The 10,836-nt window shown below is 35.2% G+C and overlaps 2 protein-coding genes across 3 annotated transcripts in view; one reads left to right on the top strand and one right to left on the bottom strand.

The window, feature by feature from the left end:
- The window catches only part of LOC104718459 (protein CHUP1, chloroplastic-like), a 4,435-nt gene extending 3,551 nt beyond the window's left edge, over positions 1-884 (bottom strand). Inside the window, exon 1 of the mRNA XM_010436213.2 lies at positions 385-884. Coding sequence (XP_010434515.1) covers positions 385-675 — 291 coding nt within the window. The 5' untranslated portion in view covers positions 676-884. The remainder of the gene's footprint in view (positions 1-384) is intronic.
- LOC104718461 (phospholipase A1-IIgamma-like) overlaps positions 9,611-10,836 on the top strand; it is an 8,428-nt gene continuing 7,202 nt past the window's right edge. Inside the window, exons 1-2 of one of the 2 annotated variants that reach the window (XM_010436217.2) lie at positions 9,611-10,087; positions 10,512-10,530. In XM_010436217.2, the coding sequence (XP_010434519.1) occupies positions 9,791-10,087; positions 10,512-10,530 (316 nt within the window). In that variant the 5' untranslated portion in view covers positions 9,611-9,790. Of the gene's footprint in view, positions 10,088-10,511; positions 10,828-10,836 lie in introns of both variants that reach the window. The other variant, XM_010436216.2, reaches the window with a different exon arrangement.

Raw genomic sequence — 10,836 nt, forward strand, 5'->3', positions numbered from 1 at the left:
CGACCCGAGCCGTTTTAAACTTCTGATGAGATTCGACTTCGCCGACACATCCATTAAACCCTGAAACCTCTGCGAATTCGAGAGCGCGTGGTCGTCACTCTCCGACGAAACAACAAGTTTCCGAAGCTCAACTATCTCCGCCTCTGTTTCCTTCTCTCTCCTCTCGCTCTCTCTCCGCATCTCCTCGCTCCTGTCAAACTCTCGCCGTAATGTCTCGTTCTCATCCGCTAACCTCGCCGTCTCTTTCCTCAAACTCTCGACTTCGCCGCTCTTCTCGGCGATCTGCGACTCGAGCAACGGGATGACTGAAACGGACTCCCTGAGAAGCTTAAGCTCGAGGACCTCTGTTTTCAACAGAGCTTCTCTCTCACGAAGCTCCTCGACCTGACGACGAAGCTCAGAGACGACGCCGTTTTGTGAAGCAGCAGCAGCAGCAGCGTGGACTTGAGCGGAAGCGCGTGGGAAATAAACGCCGAAAGAGCGAGTGAAACCCGGTTTACCAGGATGATTAGTAGACGGTTTAGTAGTAGAACCGGAAGAAGGCGGTTTAAGAGACGGAGGAGGAGGTGGAGGAGGGAGAGGTAAAGGAAGAGGTGAAGTCATGTCTTTGGTTTTTTTAGTGGAAGGTGATTTATGAAAACCCATTGTTACACGAACCTTACCACCGGCCACCATTGATTGATGTCTTGATGATGATGATAACTGATAAGAGATGAAAAAAGGTTCCAATTTTTCAAAAATGGTTTCTTGAGAAGAAAGGAGTGATTTGCATGGAAATTAAAAGCATGTCGTTGTCCGTGCAGTTTCTTGAGAGAGAGAGAGAGAGAGAGAGAGAGAGAGAGAGAGTGATAGTGATGATTCAAAGTTTGGGCCTTTGGGATTAAGAAGAAGGATGAGAGACTTGTTTGGAAGGATTGATAATAAAAATAAAAAATAAAGATTTTGTATAATGTATTTTTATAATAAATTGGTTTTTACCTTTTTCGACCGTTGGAAGAATAATAATCTGAATGAAATTGAAACTATGCTTTATTTTTTTATTTTTTAAGTAGAGACTGCACAGATGACGAGGAACGTTCTTCTGTTCATCTTAGATTTTCAAATTTTAAAACCAAAGTAAACAACACTTTTAAGTCTTTGGTCCCTCTCGGTTCTTTTACCTTTGTCTTTGACAATTTCAGTTTGTGTTCGGCAATACTGAGAATGATCAGTATGATGGGAATGATGGGATTACTTACTTTTTTATTTATTTTTTACGTAATATGGTAGTACTAATAACTTATTTCCAAGAAATTAGTAATTAAACTCGTTTCTAAAGAAGTTATAGTAACTAAACTCCTTTCATTCCATGCGCGAAGAAAAGGAGAAAGGGTTGGATGCTGCTGAAACTGGATTTGGAGAAGGCTTACGATCAAGTTCGATGGGACTTTCTCGAAGATACATTAAAGGCAGTCAACTTTTCAGAGACATGGGTGAACTGGATATTGGCGTGTGTTTCGGGTCCTTCTATGAGTTTGTTGTGGAATGGTGAGAAAACTGATGCCTTTAAACCTTCACGAGGGCTGAGACAAGGTGATCCTCTGTCTCCATATTTGTTTGTGTTATGTTTGGAACGGTTCTGTCACCTGATTGAAGGCGCAGTGGAGGAGAAGAGGTGGAAGCCAATCAAATTGTCCCAAACGGGTCCGCGGTTGTCCCACATTTGTTTTGCAGACGACCTCATTCTGTTTGCAGAGGCATCAGTGGTGCAAGTACGTGTGATTAGAGGTGTTTTGGAGAGGTTTTGTGCAGCCTCAGGTCAGAACGTGAGTTTAGAGAAGTCTAAAATATTCACTTATGAAAATGTATCCAGGGAGATGGAGCGGTTAATTAGTGCAGTAAGTGGTATTAAGTCGACAAAGGAACTGGGAAAATATCTTGGTATGCCGATCCTACAGAAGCGAATCAATAAAGAGACATTTGGGGAGGTGGTAGAGAAAGTCTTCTCGAGATTAGCCGGATGGAAGGGTCGCTTACTCAGTTTTGCAGGTAGGTTAACTTTGACCAAGTCTGTGTTAGCATCGATCCCAGTTCATACTATGAGCATGATTAAACTACCACAAGCAACGTTGGACCGCCTAGACAAAGTGTCTCGTGATTTTTTGTGGGGTAGTACTGCAGAGAAACAGAAGCAACACTTGGTGGCTTGGCAAAGGGTGTGTTTACCTAAAGATGAAGGGGGGTTGGGCATTAGAGCAGCGTCGGCTATGAATAAAGCCCTTCTTGCTAAGGTAGGTTGGAAAGTGCTGCAGGATCACAACATTCTATGGGCTCGGGTAGTTCGTCATAAGTACAAGGTTGGGGAGGTGCATGATCATGCTTGGACAGTGGCGAGAAGTAACTGGTCATCTACCTGGAGGAGTGTGGGTGTGGGGTTGCGTGACATGGTGCTAAAGGGATAGGGTTGGGTTGTTGGGGATGGACGCCAAATACGCTTTAGGACTGATAGTTGGCTTTCGGATACACCGTTAGTGGATGAGGTGACGGGGGTGTTGCCCACTAGTTTTGATATGGTCACTGCTCGGGATCTTTGGCGAGAGGATGGTGGTTGGGACTACGCCCGCATTAATCCATATCTTACAGATAACAAAAGATTGGAGATTGCTACAGTGGCTTTGGATAGTTTCACGGGTGCTTCAGATCGACTATCTTGGTGGGGTAATCCAGAAGGAAAATTCACGATTAAATCAGCTTATAGGATGTTGACGAAGGATGGTTTGGTTAAGCAGGATATGAGTGCTTTTTTCATTGCATTTGGAGGGTGATGGTCCCGGAGAGAATTAGGTGCTTCTTGTGGCTTGTTGCTCAATAGGTGGTTATGACGAATGTAGAAAGGAAGAGGAGGCATTTATCTGACTCCGATGTCTGTGAGGTGTGTCGAGGAGGACTGGAGTTTATTATTCATGTGCTCCGTGATTGCCCTGCAATGTCTGGTTTGTGGGCTCGTATCATACCGCAAAATAAGAGACAATCGTTTTTCAGAATGTCTTTGCTTGAGTGGCTCTATGACAATCTGGTAGGACAGAGGTGTGAGAGTGTGGGATCATGGCCCATGCTGTTTGCTATTGCTGTTTGGTGGGGATGGAAGAGGAGGTGTTGTAATGTCTTTGGTGAGAATAGGAGGTGTAGAGATCGTGTTCGGTTTGTGAAGGATTTGGCAGCACATGTGACTCTGGTGCACACGCAGGATCGCGTTCGGGATGCTAGTGGTGTACGTGTGGATCGTGAGGTGGGATGGAAGGCTCCGGTCTTGGGTTGGTTTAAAATGAATACGGATGGGGCTTCTCGGGGTAACCCGGGTTTAGCCACAGCGAGAGGGGTATTGCGGGATAGTTCAGGGAAGTGGTGCGGTGGTTTTGCAGTGACTATTGGCAGGTGTTCGACACAGCTTGCAGAGCTCTAGGGTGTGTATTATGGTTTGTGTATGGCGTGGGAGCATCAAGTGCAATGGTTAGAGCTGGAAGTGGATTCGAAGGTGGTGACAGGTTTTTTAACACAAGGGATTGCTTCGTTGCATTCTTTGTCTTTCCTGGTATGTATGTGCCAAGGCTTTCTTACAAGGAACTGGATAGTATGAATCGTGCATGTGTATAGGGAAGCTAATCACCTAACGGATGGATTAGCCAACTATGTTTTTTCTTTATCTTCTGGTTTTCATGTTTTTGTTGTAGTTCCTGTGTTAGTGGAACCGTTGTTGCGGGATGATGCTGGTGGTGTTCAACACCATAGGCGAGTCATTTCTTAATAAAATCGTGGGGGGTTTCTTCCCCTAGCCTTTCACCAAAAATAAAAAGAAGCTATGGTAAATAACTGTTATGATAATAGAGTTATTGACGATTAGATTTATGGTAACAAAAAAGACACAATAAACGGTAATAGAGTTATTGACGATTAGATTTAATAATGGTAAAGTAACTATATTATCGTGCATTAATTTTAATGCTACTTAAGGTCTGATTTTAACCCCCACATTAAATTTTATACGGTAAAAGTACCATTGCTTCGATTTCCACAAACATCGTTGTTTTAGGGTTGTTTTCTGTGCGAAATGCATAACGTTTAATATTTTTTTTCTGATGGTGATTTTCAAACAAAAATCATAATTTTCCTCCTTACTCAAAGTTAATAAACTTTAAATTTGAGTCATTATCATCTAAATAGCCGTAATTTAAATAAGTATTTGTTTATGATTCAAAGTTTAAATAATACTTAACCCAATAATCTAAACCGGCACATAGCTTCCTAGTATATCTGATTCCTTGTTATTAAACCATCATAACTTAAACTCGGTATTATTATTGTTCAAACGTAGAACACTTTGGGAGAAGAAGAGCTGTTTGGATGCTGACTTTTTCCCGCATTACTTTCTCAGCACAGATCATATTGATTTTGCCCTTCTTTTTGTAAATTGATCAAACACAAATTAATACATATCTTTATTTTAATTTTTAATGTTATAAAAATAGCTTAACACTATCTATATCTCTTATTACTTATTAGTAATTATAAAATAAATCTCTATATACTTATTTAAGCAATGTTGTTACCATAATATTATGTGGTATATTACAAAAATGTTATTCACTCTGTTTCATAAAAAGTGTCATTCTAGAGTTTTTTTCTTGTTTCACAAACACCGTCACTTTACGATTTCAATGTGTTTTTTACATTAAATATTCTAATTTACCCTTTAACTCAAAACTTATTTTCAATGAATTTAAACCATTAGTCACTTATTAAATGAGGGCAAACATGTATAATTCTATTTTTTTCTTAATTTGTGTGTGTTGTGTCAAAATGATACTCTTTGTGAAACAGATGGAGTATTACATTTTAATTAATATACTAACCAACAAAATAAAAAATTATATTGGTTAGTAAAATAATAAAACAATATTTTCGAAATTATTTGATAAAATTATTTAACAGATTCTATTTATTTTTTCAGAAATCTTAAGAAACAATAACAAACTATTTAGAACAATCAGAAAAATTAATTTTATTTATAAAACTAAGATTAAATATTTACATATCTAAATCGTTTAATAATGACATATATATTTTAAAACTAAGATACAAAATTGTTTCTATTTTAAAAATATATTTATATACTTATTTAAGCAATATTGTTAGAACTTTAACCAGCTTTGATGTGACATATACCAAAAAATGCTATTGTATTTTAATTAATCTAAAAAACTAACAAAAGAAAAGTTAATATTTGTTTACAAAATAAGAAAACAATATCTTTCGAAATTATGTAATGATATTATTTAACAGATTCTATTTATTATTTCAAAAATCTTAGGAAGCAATAACTAACTATTTAATTGGTTAAAACTTATTTTTTATACACAATATTCACTATATAAACAATACTAAGTGTATAATGTTGACAATATACATATACATAATCTAATTGTAATTTTCATATATAAAGTTAATATACTAACATGTTATACCAATAATTGCAATGGTGTTATATTAACACCAATCAAAACAAGATCATATCAATTTGTAATACCAAATCACAGGTTTTTTGGATTGTTTTTAGATTTTACCGAATTTATAATTAACAAATTTAATATTTCACCCAAACAACGTGAATCATTATCTAGTTGATATAATAAAATGACGATATTTTGATACTATTGGACCTTTCACTGCAACATATTGATTGTAATAATCTTGAGTAAATTTATAAAATATTTGATAATTATTTTACCAATATTATATACTGTATATGTTTCATCGTTAGAGGGTTGAAAGTTTATAGTTTTGTTTAACTTTCGGAATTAACAAACCGTGTCGTTTCCAATCTTTTTCCCCAATTTCGACATAGTTCCAATTTTTTTCACACAGACAAAAGTTAATCGCCGAACAGTTAAGTAACTTGATGTTCAAATGTAGATAGACAAAAAAACAAAAAGAAGAAGGTATACGTGTTTACTGGTTGGTCTTTTTGAGAATGATTAGATTGATTTATTGAGAAAAAGCTTAGCTAACTATGAAAGGGAAAGGGAAAGTTAATGTGAGCAGCGTCGAAGAAGGGGAAAGAACAGAGAATTGAAAAGAATGTCACATAACCTAGTGGGGGTGGCATACATGTATCCATGTGTGTATATTTTGTATATGTTTTTTTTTCTTAATTAATAAAACTCTAATAATAACAATATTTGAAGGTGGTCCTTTTACAAAAAATCAACATCTTGTCTCTTCTATACTTTGCTTTTAACATACAAAATATACACAAAGTTATACATATTAACACACATGTGCAACACATACCTAACTATATCTTATACACACACAACATTTTAAATTTTCTGATTATGATCCCTGGTGCCATGATTTTGTTTTAAACTTGATTACCTTGTTATAGGGTTTTAGATTGGATCAGAAGATGAAAGTTTAATTTACAGTATATACATTTAAAATTTTTGGTCGTCTCCTCACATTAAATAAGGTTCATTAGTTTTGAAGTTGGTGATGTTGACTTGTGTACTAACAAAATTGTAATTAGACATATTAAAAAGAATTGTTCCTATTTAGAGTATTGCATCTTTGTTTCTCAAAAGTGGGCTCTATTCGATTGCTGGTTATGTCATGGAAATTTGTTGTATGTGTGAATTTATGAAAAGGATTTGTGTTGGGGACTCTTAGCCATATTAGAGGTGTTAAAGGGAGCTTTCTCTTCCCACATGCTTTTGTTTATGCTTCTAAGCAAGAAAATAAAATAAAATGGTATCCATATCTATCTCTACTCCATCAGTCATCAATACACCAACCCTATTAATCTAATAGCCAATCTTGTATACATATATATTTCTAAATCAGCGTTAGGGTGTATAACTATATTTATTCTTTTAAATGTTATTGTATACATTTAATGTTCCTTTAAATGAACCAAAGAGTGGTATTCAGTAACACGACATTAGAATGGTAAAAAGATTCTCTAGTAGGTTCTTTTGTGGGTCTAGTATATGCACCCCACCATCTAAAAGGATCACCATTGTATAGATCCTTGACAATTGTAAACGTTCTAAGTGGTAAGGTAAAATATCTAAGTTTTTTCGCAAATTTTGGAAATTAGTTATGAGAAACTACCACGATTAGAAAATAAACTTACTTTTTTGAAGTGACCAAGTATTCTACAACAAGAAACTTATCTGAATATTATGCTATGATATAAGAGTAGTTTACGTAGATTAGTATGTGTCCAAATACATGTGCCGTCAGACAGGAAAAAAGTGTCCAATTACAGGTAGCATTTTTGTTCCTTGTTACAACTCTGAGCAGGAGGACTTTAATTACTTCAATAGTGTATTTCTTTTTGGTCGACTTCGATATTTGTTTAAGATACAAAAACCAATACTTATTAGTAAATTTGAAATTATTATTTTTAAGAAAATAAAATCATATGCCATCCATGATAATACACTTTTTTCGGGGATCTTTACACATTCACAATTTGGTATTAGTGAAACAATTCTATACCAAAATCTTAGTCCCGGTAATTAAATTCGACACCCTTATCCACTTCACAACACACAACAATTACAAAATTGGACCACAACTTGATTAGAATGATCTTCCAAACCAATCGATCCATCATATGTGGAAAGAAGAAATAAAAAAAACGACGTCAACAAAGTTGGCTCTCGACAGTTGACATCTCACATCCCACGTATCATTGACAAGACCATTAGGAATGTCTTCGTTACGAAAAAACTCGCAAGTTTAACGGACTATTGCACATATGGTTTGAAGTTCGTCTATCATAAACATCAGTCATCATCCTTGGCATATGATTTTCTCCACCCTCAAGTTTTCTCAACCTTGAAATTGCTCTGGTTCCAAAGCTTTTTTCTCTTAGCTTCACCAACTTCAGGTTTTTAATTCATTTCCCACATTGTAAATCACTAGTCTTTTCTTTGAAAAATAAATCAAAAAATTGAGCAACAAATATTAAATTTCAAAAAATGATATTGCACCTAATTAAATTCTATCATATATTTATTTTTTCAAATAATTTACATATTTGTTATTTACTAATTAATCTATTTAAAATTTTTAAAATTTAATTTATTTGGTTGGTAAAATAGAAAGGATTATTCGAAACTCTAACAGGTTAATTAGCCCTGTTAAACCCATGACTATTAAGGCTAATCCAAAAAACTCATTCATTTCAAAGGATTTCACAGGATATATATCACCAATTTTGACAAACGCTATCGTCTATCGCTGAGGCGTGAGGGTGAGGGTAACACACAACCTCTGTGGTCATCTATAATTACACGTGTGTATGTGACTAATTTTGTGGAGACAGTAGTGCAATGATCCTTGTGAAGCCATGCATTGGACTCAGGACCATTTTCAGTTTTTCACCAAAATGGTCATACTTTAACATTGTACACCAATTATTACGTACTGTACATTTGGATTTTCTGCAGCTGTACAATCATATATTTATCCTATAGTATGATGGCTTTTTCTATATAGTATTATGATGTACCATGTCAAATAAATTATCAATTTTTCACCGGATATATTGTGACGGTCAAGTTTCACATGTAAAAAATCTTTTAAACTTGGTGTGAGAGAGACTAAAAACAAGTAGAAGAGAAGAAATTAGGCCCTATATATGGACGAAAAAATGAAAGCTTCAAGCCCATTTTGTCAACGGCCCTGTCTTAGTTTCAACACAAATATTTTTTTAGTACTAAAATATTTATTATGCGAAACAAATTTATTAGTAATTTATGCACTAACCCGCTATGGATTTTAGATTTATTTAACAACTTATTTGCATAACGTGATAATAAGTGCACAGTTTTAATAAGCCTCCATGCTACGAAGCTTTCCCGAATAAGAAAATATTAAAAAAAAAAACAAATCAATCTATATAATTGTGATCTGAAATCATGTAATGTATCAACGTGTGGACTTTTTTAGTTGGTAACACACATATGATATGACCGTCAATTTAGGAGCTTTACGTGGCTATATATCGTCTAAATTATAATTTGAGATAAGATCAAATTATTTGTATATAATTAGTTGCAAATCATTTTTATTTTTTTTCTATTAGTTAAATCGCATATAAATTTGTGTCGACCTATTTAAAGCATTTATCAGTATTACGTTAGATAGCTTGCTCCACGTTTACAAGCAATTGACAAATTTACTCAATTAGTGACATCCACACTCATGCTTTCACGTAATATGTTAGTAGATATGCTCGATTCGTTTTTCGTTCGAATTTTGACTTTACGGTTTAGCAAATATAGATAGCTAGCTTGATCCAAGTTTGGTAAGGTTCGGTACAGTTTTAGTTTCAGTTGAAATTTGAACCAATTTTACATCGAACCCTTTTATATATTTTTTGGTTGGTTTGGTCAACTCCAACTCGAATAGTCATAGTCATAGCATAGATCATGACAGAAAAGTGAAAGAAGATTATAAGAAAAGAAAGGAATCGTTTGTTTGATGAGCTATTGCTTTCCTTAAACGTTAAAAAGAACTTGTTTCCGGATATATTAAGAAACTTAAACTTTTTGTCTATCAAACAAATTTGATATTTAATACCAAATATATCGACAACGATGCTTCCTCTACAGCACGCCTAAGATACGCGATTAAATATTTATATCATCAAACCAACTATCATCTGTAAAGTTTTCAACATAATTCATCTTCTTTGACTCAAAGAGCTTCTTCTCTAATCAAATAAACTTCTGAACGATTGATTATGGAGGAAGAAGACAAGAAAGCGATGAGGTGTTTTAGCTTCAAGAGAATCATGAAGAGGAAGAAGAAAGAAGAGGAGGAGAAGTTGATAGTGGCTAAAGAATTCGCAAAGAGATGGAGAGATCTGAGCGGTCTAAACCACTGGAAAGGGATGCTACAGCCGTTGGATCAAGATCTCCGGGAATATATCATACATTACGGCGAGATGGCTCAGGCTGGTTATGATACTTTCAACATCAACACCGAGTCTAAGTTCGCTGGCGCTAGCATCTACTCTAGAAAAGACTTCTTCGCCAAGGTAACATCGGAAAAAATGAAAAGAAAAGTTTACATATCTAACGTTTTGATCGATCGGTACAGTTTTTAGAATTGTGAAACGTGAAAAGTTGAAATTCCTTCAATTATTATGTGCCAAGGTTAATTTGTTATACCCATCATATACTTTTGTAGAATTAACCAAATGATGCAATATGCCTTATTTCATCTTACGTCAATCAAAAACGGTGTAAATTACCCAAATGATGGAATATGCTTTATTTGTTAGAGTGTACATACAATATGATATATTACAACTTACTCCACATATGTTGTTTTTCATTTTTTATACTATTTTATAATGTCACCAATCGAAGCAAGAAGTATATTTATTTAATTAATAAATAAAGGGAAAAGGTACTTTCTTCTTATGCAAGAAACCCGTTTTTTGTTTTCTTAAAATGCAGGTGGGTCTAGAGAAAGCACATCCGTACACAAAGTACAAAGTAACCAAGTTTCTATACGCGACATCACAGGTCCACGTGCCTGAGTCATTCCTATTGTTCCCAGTTTCACGTGAGGGATGGACAAAGGAGTCGAATTGGATGGGTTACGTGGCGGTAACAGACGACCAAGGCACGGCGCTTCTTGGCCGGAGAGATATTGTGGTTGCTTGGAGAGGCTCAGTTCAACCGCTTGAATGGGTTAACGACTTCGAATTCGGTTTAGTGAACGCCAAGAAAATCTTCGGTGAGAAAAATGATCAAGTTCAAATTCATCAAGGTTGGTATT

The sequence above is a fragment of the Camelina sativa genome, chromosome 10, assembly GCF_000633955.1.
Source record: "Camelina sativa cultivar DH55 chromosome 10, Cs, whole genome shotgun sequence".
In the NCBI taxonomy this organism is placed as follows: domain Eukaryota; kingdom Viridiplantae; phylum Streptophyta; class Magnoliopsida; order Brassicales; family Brassicaceae; genus Camelina; species Camelina sativa.